The following is a 14,382-nucleotide window of genomic DNA, read 5'->3' as shown; positions in this document are numbered from 1 at the left end:
CTTCTGTCATGAGCCAGAATGGAAAAGGAGATGTTTAAAAGCTCCAGGAAACCAGCAAAAATCTTTACCTTTAACAGCTAGGTCTCCCAAAAAGAAATTTAGGAGACCTCATATATCCTTGTTTCCGAACTATTGCAATTGGAAGCAAAAGATTTTGACTGTGACCAACAGGAAAAGGCTTTTCTGGATCCCAACCTCCTTAGTTGAAATATTAGGGCTGTGTATTTCAGACTCTGCTTTTCTCAAGGAAATCCTGCATTGTGAATTTTATTTCTGTTCTTCAAGATTGTTCTGGTGCAGGGGAAGGAAAATGAGATCTTCAAAGTCCATTATACATTTTTTGTAGGATGGCCTCTGACTCTAAGATCTAGCTATCAAAAGCTCCAGGTTTCAGATCTAAGAGGGGTTCTGAAGCTGAGCATGTTGTCTTCCCTAATCTCAGATGGTCACATCAGAAGATCCTGGAAGGCTTGGCAAGATGGCCAAACAACCTACATATGCTGTTCCTCCAGTGGGAGCAAAGCTTTGTGTAATATGCATCGACAAGTCTGGCCCCACTCTTCAAGGCCATTTCTCTCTGTAAAATCCTAATTCCTGTATTAAAACGTGTTTCTGGTCAAAATCATTTTTGTGGAAAAACTGTTGTTTATTAACCAACACAACATTGTTCTGAGGAATGCCTGTAGTAGTCCTTTCCGGAGTGAATTCCTTTTTATATCATGTCTATCTTAGGAATTGTGATTATCCCACCTTTGTTGGAATCAGTGCATCCGTAAGAGAAATTCTAGAACCTGTGAGCTGTCAAAAGGATGGTTGTTTTACCTCAAAAGAGCCAGGCCCAAACAATCAGAAAATTGTTTTATTTCTTCTATCTCATGGCTGAGGAAAGTATTAAGTCCTCCACTTCCAGATGGAGCAGATGCTATGTTGCAGAACTGTACAAGGCATTAATTGAACCACTGTTAGTAGGGAATCTCTTCCAGTTCACCAGATGGTTAGCAAGTCTTGATCCAAGAGATCCTCAATATCCATTGGAGAGGTGTATAGGAGAGAAATTTTGGCCTCCATTTTCTGCATTCATAGAGGACTGCAAGATTGATTTCCAGGCATCTGTGATGCATGCTTCAGCCACAGAGTGGTCCCAAAGCAACTGTTCTTGTCAGGTGGCAGGGCATTGACTTGTTCAGTTTTCGTTTTTGCAGCCAAAATTTTTTTTCTTTCCCTCACTATTTCACTTTTCTCGCTGCTTGATATTTCCCTCTGGTAATATTTAATGCTAAGAGAATGGAAAATTTCTTAACAGCTAATTTCTTGTCTCCAAAAGCCATCTCTGCTATTCTGTTCTATTTGTGAAGATTAATAACTATAGAAATAGTAATCTGGAGACTGTGTAGAATCCACTGCAAGACTGGTGGTCCGACTTCTTGTAGACCTCTTTTTACCACAGTTAGCTCCAAAAACTGTTCTCTTGTAAGTTTATTATAACTATGGAAGAATTCTTCTGGCAGCTATGGTTGTAAGTGGCCGGTTGGATTGTTCATGGTCATAAAAGTACACCCCTGGTCTGCATAAAATGAAAATAACCCTGCATGGAGGATTAGTAGAGAGATGAAGTTTACCATTAGTTAAATGTCTTCAAACGCAAACAATAAATTTTGATCTTTTTATTTGCCTTTCAGGTGTGTTTTTGAACCTTTAGGGTTCCCTTTTTCAAGTTTTTCTCCTCAAGCGTGAGGAATAGAAATTTTTTAATAGCTAGATTGTTCTATATGTCAACTGAAGTATTCCCTGAAGAGCTGAGCCATTTTTGTGTCTGATAATACTTCAAAAGTACACAAATAAAACTTTGTTTTAACTGTAGCTATGAACTTTTGATTTCATTGGTGCTGATCTAGAAAAACTACTGAGTACTACTAGAGGGTTTTTGTTGGGTTTTTTTTAACTAAGTAAATGTTATACTGGCTAATGCCTACAGCCACTCTGTAAATGTAAAATTCCTTCCTTTTTGAAGGAAAAACAAGGATTAAAGCGAGAGAGAGATGATTAGGCTATTAGAGTAGTGACCTAGTTCAGAATGAATGGTGTTCATGTGGTTAATGTACCACAAAAAATAGGATTTTCTGTTTTTATATGATAAAGAATAATTTACTCTTTGTTATAGTTAATGTTCAAAGGCCCCAATCAGAATTGGGTCTCCCGCTAGACCATTGGATGAGATTTTTTCCAGAGCTCTTGAGAGAGTTAGATGCCCAACTCTCTTAAGCACTTTTGAAAGTTCTATCCATGGGCTACTGCACTGAAGATGTTATTGTGGACTAAATTCTGTGCAAAGCAAAGAATTAATTTAGTCTTTCTTTTAATTATTAGTGCAGGAAAAGATCATGAGCATGAGATCTGTTACCACCCATTTCGAATGACTCCTTACCTTTTCAAAATACAAGATACTGAGAACGCAGAGGATCAGCTTTCCTGTGTGTTGCTTGCAGAAAAGGTGCACTCTGGCTATGAAGGTAATAACAGTAAGATGCAATGATTTTATCTATACATACCAAAAGGTCCGCTTTATTAAAATAACAAACATTCAGCTGTTGTATGAAATTGCAAGTAATAGAAAAATAACTTTGTCTGGTAAGAACTGTCTTGAGATAACTAAGTAGCGTTGACGCACCTCTTTCATGTTATAAACATGAGTGAATAAGGGAGAAGAAACTTTTATTTGTGGGTTTTCAAATCCTTTCGTGAACAGCAATATAGGGCATGCACAGCCAAATCATGATTATTTACACATACGCCCAAAAAAAGAGTATAACATAAATGCAACAGTTGAGGTAATTGCTCAAGCTTATTTGGAGTCCTTGGATGGAATCCTGGCCCCGCTGAAGTCAAATGGGAGACTTGCCATTGACTTCATTAGTGTCAGGATTTCATCCATAATGTGTATCCTCAATAGGCTCCAGGGGGTTGAGATGTGGAAAGGAAGATGACATTGATGTTTCTTTAGAAAAGGAATGTAAAGAGCAGAGCAAATGACAAATTGAAATACCAGTTTTCTTATTATGGCTAAGTGAAACATCTCTGTACGCGTTTTGCATAAGGATGTACGTATTCACTCAGGGTGAGATCTGTCTCTTTGAAGAGGGCCCACATAGCCTTTTGTGCTATGGAAAGCCTACTTACGTACACGTGCGTACTGGTGCTCAAATAAGGATTTTCTTGTACAGTGGGTATGTGTAATCATAAGGCAGGTGTGCATCTGGCTGAAAATGTGGGCCTAAATCTTTTTTCTGCCATACTAGTATGGCAAAACACCAAATGAATCCTGATAGAGCAACACTAACTTCAGTCATGTACTTCTACTTTTAATCACAGTGGTGGTAAATGCAACATCAGAACTGCAGTGTGTAACTGTTGAGCTTGAGTCAAGTCATAAACTATCCTGAAATGAAAATAGTCATCTTAGGTAGACTTTTTTTCTATAGACATATTACTAATCCAATTCTGCTTGTAAGAGTCATTCTGCCTGAAACAAATCACACTAGCAAAGTCACAGATCCTGTTCCCTGCTGTATCTGCATTGCACCAGCACACCACTACAGAGCAGCTGGTTTAGTCAGATGCTTGAAGATTTCCCAGTGTAGAGGGATCCCTGCATGATGTAAAGTTAGAGTACCTGACTTTATGCCCCCTCTTGCAGCCCCCAGTACATAAGGCTTATTGGGTCCATTGCCAGAGTGCAGCTGCATTCTGTCAGTTCCCAGATGCCACAGTGGCCCTTTCAAGTGGGTGCAAGTAACACTAGTTGTGAAGCTGTCCTCACCTGTGTTGGGAGCCAAACCAGGCCCAGGAACAGGCAGTGACATATCAAAGTAGTTTACATCATCTTTGATCTCACCATCTTCTTGGGCGCTGTGCGAGGTGAAACTCAGTCACACCCCAGAAGTGAACCACAGATATCAAGAAACAACAATTTTTCTGATTTTATACACAATACATTCCTCTTGGAGGTCAAGTATGGCTATAAATTGTAATGTAGGGATGATCAGGACTGTGCTATGCTATCCCTGGGAGGATGCAAGTGGATGTGAGCCAGTTAGTTACACTGAAAACTCCTGTCTGTCAGGTTAAAAACTTATTCCATGCTGACCAAAGGACCAAGGTACGCTAAAGCAATGTATGCATATGAAAAGTGCTATCAAGCTATTTTCTTTTCTTTTTTTTCTTTTAGCGCCCAGAATTCCGCCTGACAAGAGAATTTTTACAACTACGCACACACCAAGTTGTTTGTTCCGGGACATAGATGAAAGGTGAACAACTGCAACTATTTTTCTGGAAAGGGCTGTTTTTATTAATCTGTCCTACACAAAATATCCAATAGCTACACAGCAGTTTTAGTCCTTAACTAGCTTCCACATTTCAGAAAACAAGCAGGTATCTCACGTCACTGCAAAATATATTATGCATGTATGTATGTTGTGATATACGTAAACACATTCTGTGGCTTTCTCTCATTCTTAAAATAATTAATTTAATCAAGAAAAATAAAAACAAAACATCCCCAAACTTTAATTGACCTGATTTCTATTATAATAGGGATATAGTTAATAGCTAATTTTTAAGTGATTTTTATTGAAGTTGAAATGGAAAACATACTTGTCTGCTAATAGACTGCCTTCTAGTAATCGCTCTACCAACCTCTGCTGACCTGGGGTGACACCAGATGTCGGCTCTTCAGAAGAGCATTTTTAAAGCCACAAAACATTACTTAACAAAATATTCTCTAACTTTAATTCTTTGACTCAATTTAGTTAATAAGTAACTGTATGCCACACACATTCCCTGTTGGCCCAGTTACAAAATGGACACACAATATTCAGTTTGATGGTTATCCATTCTTTATTAGTTTTGTTGCAGAGGAACCAGATGATTTTCCTTTGTTCCAGCATTTGTTGCATATGAAATTGAGATCTTTAGAAGTGTGTTTCTGCTGTGTCTGGTTCATAAAAGACTGCTTTGAGCGAAATGAAAAGTTGAACTGGTGAAATTAGAAGAATGTCGAATCTGCTTAGAATTATCCATATTCCAATGGTGAAACCAAATAAGGCATCAGGCCCCCAGATTGGAGGTTATGGCTCTATTTGAAAAACATATGGCATACATGAAGCATCAGCAGCTGTGATGGAGACTAAATATGTCTTTTTAGCTGGAGAGAGACTTGCATGAAGCATGTACAGTATACATTAATAACGAGATGTCCAAAAATTAGGCTTAATCAGAAGATTATAATCATAGATGAATACAGAAAGGAGAAGTACATACATTACCAACCCTTTTGGAAAACAGCAGTTGCAGTCATCAGACTGTTTTCAAAATTCTGTGCTTACCCCTTCTGTATTTATACCTAACTGAGAGGCATTTCACAATTTTTCCCTTTTTCATCTTTCTTATCCATTTTCTTGATTTGCTTGGGAAATCTTCCACTAAGAGGTCTCTGAGGAAAAAGTTTGTTTTAAATGCACCCATAGAAGAAGAAAAGGGAAGGAGAGGTGTTTTAAGGGAAGCTCATTCTTATTGGAAAATGGAAAAAAATAAACTTGAAAATAAATAAACGGAGTTAGAAGAGGCAGGAAAGAGAGACAGGTCACCAGGTGGGCAGTGTTATCTCCTTCATTGGACTGGCACTGCTCTTGTGTAATTTTTGTTTTTTTTTGCCTTCCTCTATACAATGAGGATTAGTGGAGATGCTGCTGAAAAATGTTGATACATATTTGACTGCTACTCTGTACAGATACTATGATTTTGAAAATTTTTAAATCTGGTACTGTTCTGGAAGCTTTGACATCTTGGCCGTAGCTTACTAAACCTACAGAAATATCTTCATAATCAGTACTTTAAACAAAGAATCAAGAGAGAAGATAGTATTGAAAAAGAGAAATCCGGCATGAATCCATTCTAGCTGTGTAGCTTTAATGGATCAAAGCTTGTGCAATTACCCCCTTATTTTGTCAGTTAGGTTCCAATTTCATTGTGTCTCAGAAACAATGGCTGTCATCAGATTGTCAGTGACTGGCATCATCACTCTGTAAGTAGAATCATAGAAGATTAGGGTTGAAAGGGACTTCAGGAGGTTCTCTAATCCAACCCCCAATTCAAAGCAGAACCAACACCACGGAAATCAAGTAATGCAAGTCAGTTTCCCTTAACCTGGAAAGCACTTTCCAAAAGTGCATTTCTGGAAGTTAAATTTAAAAGGAGTGGGATCAACTACAGGAACATCTTCCCCTTATTTCCTTGGCCATGGGTGCAGAACTCTCCCTCCTATCTGGCTGTTGATGTGAGATCTTCCCTCCTGTATTAATTTAGTTTAAACATTGGACATTTTTGAACTCTGGTTCCCCACATTGTAGCTGCAACACCACCAACTTAGTCTGGTTTTAAGACAGTTTCAGGAAGCTCTGTCCTTGCAACCCACATATTTGATACATTTTTATTAATTTCATTGAAACTATATTTTTATTGATTTTAGTAGAAATATATCATTCTTAAGATCGCTAGCATTTTCCAAACTGCAAGAGAGATGAATGCTTAGGAGGACATGCAAACCTGAGCAGCATGCTATCCCAATCTCTCAGGGATTATGTAGAATATGTAAAACAGTACCTTTTACTTTAGAGCTACAGTTTTTAAGAATATAGAATTGAATATCTATAATGGAAAACCTGCTGTCAATTGAGAGTTGTTCAGAATATAACACTGAAACGATGAACAGACTTGCATAAGTAAAATGACCGGTATGTGTTATGGGGTTGCAAAATCAGAAATTGTCTTAATTATGCAAATAGATCTGTACATTCAACATGTTGGGTAAAAAATACACTTCCCTGTAATTAACTAATGTCCCTACTACCATATGTCTCATTACAGCTATATGTTGCTCAATAGCCATGTTATCTTTAAATAAGAACTTCAATATACTGACCAATATGTGCTTCTCTTGAGTCTAATTTAATTCCTGCATAAAATTTTTAACTCGCAATAAGGGTTGATAACATGTATAATAAACCTCTTCTACTAGTTATACATAAGTGTTACGATTTAAACATTATTTTTGTGTGTTTTTTGTTTTGTTTGTTTAATAACCAGATACAGTATGTATGGAAATTACCTTGTTTCCTTAATACGTCATACTTTTTATTAACCATATACACATTTGAATCAAAGTGAATTTTCATAATTACCTTAGCTCTGAACCATCCATTCAATTTTTAGAAATACAGTTAATCAGCTCTTGGAGGAATATTGTATATGGAAATAAACGAAACTGAACTAACAATTCCGATATGTAGAATGTACTTGACAATATAATATTTGTTAATAATGTGCATACTGAAATTCAGATTAAAAATACATGCCTGATGATTTCTTGCTTAATGGCAAATTTGCTAAACTGGCATGTACCTTCATAACTAAATTAGTGCTCATAGTTCAAGTTGCTAAGATTAGTAGGGCAGGTGTTGCACTCCAACACGCCACCTAAGGTAGTGTTTGTTAGACTTTTTTGAAAGCTGACTCTCTACCCCCCACCTGCCCACTTTCAGGAAAATGAAACCAATTTCACCCTGTTTTGTGATCTGGAAGTCTGTCTAAAATGAGAAGTCACTGAGAGTAGATTGTATAGATCTTCATAATACATTTCCTCTCCTTATATGCATGTAGCCATAAAGTACTTTAAGTATCAACAGTGTCATAATTAGCATGGCCATGAAATGAGCAGGCAAGTTCACCTCTGAAGTGATCTTTTCATGCTTTCTGCAAACTCAGGAAGACTTAGCTTTATCAGTTATGCTTAGGTCACACTTTCATGTTTTCTCTGTGGCATGACAGCTACAGAAATGTTTTTAAATGAATGCTGAGACTCTTGAGCCTAGTTGCAGTTTGTCTGTGTGCTCCAGCCCTTACCCCAAGGAGGTGCACTTCAGGCTTTTGGAAACTCTGACTAATGTATGTTGGAGGGGAGTTCTCCTCCTGTGGACTGTCAGAAGTGCACTGCTAAGGGCAGTGCCTGCCCTGTAATGCTTCTAGGCTCCGCAGGAGCCAGGTCCATGCTTCCCTGGAGTTTGAACTCTGCTTGTCAGGCACCTTGTTTCTGACAAAAATACAGGTGTCTGAAATCTCAGATGTTTCAACTTTTGATGTCTACAAAGGTAGTTGTTGGTATCTTGCAAATAACTTCTTATCCCTCAACTTCTGTGGTATAAGTAGGAACAGTGATGAGTAATGCTGATAAGTTTTTTTTCAGGGCACATATGGGAGTTAGGCACCTAGTTGCCAGTTGTGCTTTGAAAATCTCCCCTCTAATATGCATATTTTTAACTAGTCTATGAATGAATTTTTGTTGCATTAACCTTGAAGTTTTCTTCGTTGGAACAAAGTCATTGGTAAGTTACGAGGATCTAATAAAATTTTAGACTACCTTCTACCATTTTAAGTCTTCCTTAATTCCTTTTAAATGCCTAAACTTACTGGGCTGATTATCTTGCAGCTCTTTTAGAAAGTTAAATCTTTAACCTGAGATGAAGGATGGCCTTATAGTTAAGGCACCAGACTTGAGTTCAGGAGGTGAGTTCCTCTGCCACAGACATCATGTGAGACCTCTGTTTTAGGTCTCAATCTATAGATTTTATCTGATTAAATGTATTGAGATTAATGAATTTTAGGGAAGTGCTTGATCCTCTGGTGATGGGTGCCATAGAAAAGACCATAGACAATGCTATAAAAATGAATGCTATCTTATCCAAAGGGTTGTCACATGTTACTATGGAACTGGTACTGATGCTTCCCCAATGCAATTCCAAATAGTTTTTTGTTTTTTGTTTTTGTTTTTGTTTTTTTAAGGTAAAACTTAGAAAAGTTTCAAATGAAATATTTCAAAGCTGGAATTAGTGTGGCATTTACTCCTCTTGACCTTTTTTTTTTTTTTTTTTTTTTCCACCAGAGCTGTACCTCTTTTGGGATACCTACCTCAGGACTTAATAGGAACCCCTGTTTTAGTGCATCTTCATCCCAATGACAGACCTCTAATGTTAGCAATTCACAAAAAAAGTATGTTATCTCTTCACATGGCAAATAAGGTTGATTTTTCTAAGAACGCTATAAAATACAAGTTAGAATTCAGGGACCTTAAAACCTTCAGGAAACTAAAGGGGAGACAAACTGGTAGGAGTATAGAATTAGCTAGTTTCCTGATTATTTGTTTTGAAAACAAAGAAACTAAACTATACATTTTCATTTTGTGTATAGCTGAACATCTTAGCGCAAGTCAACAACAAAATGGGATAATTACTTGTTCTTATTGCTTAGTGTAAAATTTGACTGTTATAGACAAAATGGCCATAATAAGTAAATATATTAGCCATTCATCAGAAAGATAATTGTCTCAAGATCACACCCATATAAGTAGTCATCATTTTTGAGTGATCTTTTCTTCTTTGGTTAATGAATTGACAGCAAAGAAAATATGAGCCTTTTGGTCAGTTAACTTTTTTGCATAAATTTTGAAAATGGAATAATTTTTCAATTGTTTTTCCTAAGGCAGTTCTCGAGACATTTTTCTTGTTGCAGCTAATGTTGCTGTGAAGGCATTAAAGCATTAAAATTTTGTTCTTATGTTTTACATACAAAATGCATTTACAAAAATATATATATCTTAAGTGACCTACCTAGTGAAGAATTTTCTTACATTGGAGAGCAAAATTCAGTACTGCAAATAGTCTGATTTATTTTCATAATGGGTGAGAAATATAATTTTAAATTGTATAAATGTAAGTGTATTCTGCGACAGTTGGCTTCTTCTGGTGGCGAAAGACGCATAATTTTCCCCTGGGATGTGAAATTACCTAGAGTTCGATTACTGGATAAATCTTATGTCTGCCATGTATCTATACATATTAAAATTGTTTGCTGTTGTAAAATTCTTGTAAAAATTGAGTAAAAGCATATTAAATACAATTTCCACATGTGACTATAAAACTGACACTTTTCTAAAACTTACATTACAGTACTTCAGTATGGTGGACAGCCTTTTGACTATTCACCAATCAGGTTTTGCACTAGAAATGGAGAATACATTACTATGGACACCAGCTGGTCTAGTTTCATTAATCCTTGGAGCCGAAAAGTCTCATTTATAATTGGAAGACACAAAATTAGGACGTAAGTAGACAAGTTATTAGATTCTCATGCTAATTAATGGGGGTGGGAATGGGGTTTCAAGTTTGCTATTTTTTTTTTTTTTTTAAATTTAGTGGAAGGGATTGCTACAAAAATGAGACGACTTTTTTATCTTGGTATTTGGGTTTTTTGATTAAGTGTATATTATAATACATTAAATGCTTTTAACAATAAATTTGTAAGTGCTGCAGGTTTTACCAATATTGTCAAGAATTTCTTCAGAATGGAGAAGCCATGTTCAGAGTAAGGTTGCACATTTTATCAGATTCAAAGTTTTTTTAGATGCAATAGAATAGGAACAAGAGCCTAAGTTGTGTTTTACAGTTGAAATACATGCATATGGAATGTTTTGGATCTGATGATTTTTACAGTGGTCCCTTAAATGAAGACGTTTTTTCTGCCCCCAACTACACAGAAGATAAAATCCTTCATCCTAGTGTTCAGGAAATCACAGAACAAATATACCGGCTATTGTTACAGGTAAGGTCTGGGGTTTTATATGGTGGTGTGGTCTAGTGTGCTTACATGGCCCCATTATTGTAGTACCTGAGAATCTTATCTTTAATACATTTGTCATCATAACACTCCTTTGAGGTAAGATTGTATTATCCCTATTTTACAGATATCATTTGTTTATCTAATTCTCTACTGTGTAACACATTCCTTTACACAAATGTACAATAAAGAACCTAGGCTCTTACAATGCCACCTACATTTTACAGAAAACAGCCATCTCACAACCAACACCAACAAATGTGTACCTAGCCTTCCTCTCACTCCCCATTCAATAGTTTAAATGATTACAGTTTACGGTTCAAGAATTCTCACTACCTATCACCATAGCGGAGATAACAAGAATATATAAGTTGCATTGTAATCTATTCTCCTAATTCAGGCAAAATGACCTGTTCAGCATCATAATGAAGAGATCAAAATAACCATGCTCCACCCAAAAAAAAAAAAAAAAAAATCTTCTTGTATGACAGATTAGGGCCATGTGAATTCATACACTCAACTAATACACTATAAATCAACCATCACCTTCAGTTCCCCAAGTATCCAACAGATACTGGCACTATTCCATGCTTAAAACTGTGTCAGCATATTATACACGAGTAGAGTTAATGTTAATTCATGAATCTTAGAAAGGTTTCCAGACTCCAAGACCCTTCGTTATATAAAAGTACAATTTGCCTTTAATATCTTGATAGAGTGAGTTATAGCTTTATCCTTAACTTTATTTTTTTGTCTGAAAATGGTTAGGTTTTTCAACAGTAATAAGTGTCTGTCATCTTCAGTTACATAAATTCTTTATTTGGCTGATTATCTTTATCTTTTAAACTTTTTTAATCTGGAATTTTAAGAAGCTATACAATAGTCCCACTCAGTCCAGCAATAGACAGGATTTTGTCTTACAGGTAGATTTAACCTGGTAGAAATATAGTCAGTGTTGCATTCAAAATCAAGCCATCTTTTAACTTGCTATGGCTTCTTTTATAGAAGTCAAATATACTGTCGTCACTAAAATCTATTTTAAACTATTCCAACCCTGCAGTGGACTTCACTCTCTGCAGAGTTCTACTGACTTCTTTGGGGTTCCACGTATTCATTGGATTGTGCCTATGGAGAGCTTATTGCAAGATTGGGACATAAGAGTGCAATCCTAGAAATACTTGTTCATATATGTACTGTACTGTACTTGCTTTGATATATAGGTATAGACAAATGTATCCGTGTCTGGAGTCTTAAGAAAGCATGCAGCTATAGACTCTTGCTAGTTTTTCTCAGTCTGAATTATCAGTGTAAGCTTAACTTTTGTTAAAGTTAATTGCCAATATTTTGTTTGTAGCCTGTACACAACAGTGGATCTAGTGGCTATGGAAGCTTGGGTAGCAATGGATCATATGAGCATTTAATGAGTGTAGCATCATCCAGTGACAGCAATGGCAACAACAATGAAGAGACCCAAAAGGACAAGCATGTATGTTTTTAATTTTGTTTTTTAAATGAAGCCTTTGGTACAAAATTATGTAACTGAAAACGATTTTTCATTGTTACTGTGGTTTCAAATTCTGAACTTGGCTGGGCTGGGACAGAGGCTGCTGCTCCATTGTGGCTGTGGCCAGGCCCCTCCAGCAGGAATGTTGGGGAGGTGGTTGGTCCTGGTTGAGAGGAGCTCCTGTCCAGGACTGGAGTAGGGACATGTAGCTTTACAAGTTTGGCACAACTTTTTTCCCTTAATTTTGTTAGGTTTATAGCCTTTGTAAGAGAAGAGCTAGTTGGGTATCTTAACTGTTTATGGAAGGAAGAAACGAGGGGGAGGAAACCTATATATTTGTCTTCTTCCTGTGAGGGTTGAGATACATTGTGCAGAAGAGCAGTAAACTTGTATGATGTGTGGATGGCCTGTGTTGAGGGAAATATCCTCCACTGTATTGCAAGTGTGAGACAGTTGCCTGGGGGTGGAGTAGGTTGGCTTTTTTGAGTGATTGTCCACATGGTTTCCATTCTAGGTGCACATGTGCCCTATGTGCCTGGGGATGGATTTTTTATAAATAGCAGTGTCCTTGGGGGATGTGCTTGGCCCTTGAGATTCTTGTTGGCAAAGGAACCCAAAGTCAGGTGAGGCTGCCCCTACCCCTGATTAGAAATGAGCAAATAATAGATTTTTCAGTTCAGGGGTTGAATAAAAAAAGAGTGAAAACAATTCATTTCAGTTCAAACTAAAATTGAATATTCAGTTTTTCTTGCCGTAATGAAAAACAAAAAACAAAAATCCTTTGTTTTGGGTTGACTGCAGCATTTTGTTCAATTTGAAGGGTGGCTGGGGTGTTTTTTGTTTTGTTTTTTGTTTTTCTTTTTAGGTGATTTTGGCGGGACTGTGTTAACTAAATTTCTAAATGAAATGACATTTTGAAATTACAAGTTGAAATGTGTTCTTTTTACATTTTTTGACTCTTCCATTTTTGGCTGAAACTATTCACTGAATTGGGCCTGAATTCACTAATCGTTTTGGTGCTCCCCAAAAAAGGACTGATCCTAGGCATTTTGCTGGCCAGAGCAGAAGATGTTTTTAGTGCCCACATGGAGAAACTGAGCCAACACCCTCCCTCCTCCCCCCCCCCCCCATCCTCATTGGGACAGTGGTCTCTGGAAGATGGTGCCTAGGACGACTGCCCTGATTGCCTGTCCTTAGCAACATTTTTTGACCAATTTACTATTATTTGAAAAACTTCACACAGCTCTAGTAATTGTGTCCTTGCCATTGGGCTGGCATTTAGCTCTGAACAATAGAAGTTTGCAGATTCTTCTGAGAAATATTTTAAAAATTAATTTAATATTATAGCTGCTTGATACCGCAGTTGTGTTACAACTCTTGTGGGCTTTAGAGTATGTCATTGTCTTTGTTTTCTATTGATCAGCAAAAGTAGTGTGTGCTGAGGAAAGTATCTTAGCATTCACCAAAACCTTATTTAAAGAGTTCTAACTTCCCTATCTTGATTTTTAGCAATTTTTTTCCCCTAAACACCAGCTTAGAAATACACCTTTTTTGTTAAAACTATTCTAGCAAGTTCAGAGGCAGGGTCAGAATGATGATGATACATTTTGAGGGGATGGGCTAAGAATTTTTAATGAATGCTTTTTAAAAAGACAGGCCGATCTCTTTTGAAGTACTATATTAAGCATTTTTTTTCCCCAGAGACCATACATGGGACTGAGTCTGTTGGTTAAAATATTCTTTGTCTAATATTTCTCTGCCAGCTCAGTTGCTAGTTTTAAATGATGATAAATGGACCAATATTTGCCTTTCCATGGACTTTCTAAACAGGCAAAAGGAGCTTCTTTATTTGCTTCTTTCCCGTTAAACCTTGTAAATTAGTGGCACTTTCAGGTGTCTTGCTGCTAAAGCAGCAAAGTCTTAAGGCATCCTTCTTCAGATAAGTCTATAAGTTTGCTTTTCTTACTCTAGGAAGTATTAGCTATGTAGGGTAGTTGGAAATGTTGATACCTTCTCAGAATATGTGAAAAATATATCTAGCCAAAGAGTGTGTGTTTGCCTGCCTTGACTTTGTCTAGGAAAAACATACTTTTGTGGAAAAAGTATTTTGTCCTTGGTAGTTTGTGGTCCCCTACCTCACACTGGAAGAATTAAAT

The 14,382-nt window shown here is 36.9% G+C and overlaps 1 protein-coding gene across 4 annotated transcripts in view; it reads left to right on the top strand.

Annotated features, from left to right (window-relative positions):
- PER2 (period circadian regulator 2) overlaps positions 1-14,382 on the top strand; it is a 66,232-nt gene that overhangs the window by 26,853 nt on the left and 24,997 nt on the right. For all 4 annotated transcript variants that reach the window (XM_067538927.1, XM_067538925.1, XM_067538928.1 and 1 more), the window contains 6 exons: positions 2,368-2,510; positions 4,226-4,304; positions 8,993-9,099; positions 10,056-10,209; positions 10,599-10,707; positions 12,077-12,208. In XM_067538927.1, the coding sequence (XP_067395028.1) occupies positions 2,368-2,510; positions 4,226-4,304; positions 8,993-9,099; positions 10,056-10,209; positions 10,599-10,707; positions 12,077-12,208 (724 nt within the window). The remainder of the gene's footprint in view (positions 1-2,367; positions 2,511-4,225; positions 4,305-8,992; positions 9,100-10,055; positions 10,210-10,598; positions 10,708-12,076; positions 12,209-14,382) is intronic.

The sequence above is a fragment of the Emydura macquarii genome, unplaced genomic scaffold (assembly GCF_026122565.2).
Source record: "Emydura macquarii macquarii isolate MOO-44397 ecotype Brisbane River unplaced genomic scaffold, CSIRO-AGI_Emac_v2 contig_499, whole genome shotgun sequence".
Taxonomy (NCBI): Eukaryota; Metazoa; Chordata; order Testudines; family Chelidae; genus Emydura; species Emydura macquarii.
Note: the sequence above shows the minus strand (reverse complement) of the source record. Positions and strands in the feature narration are given on the sequence as shown.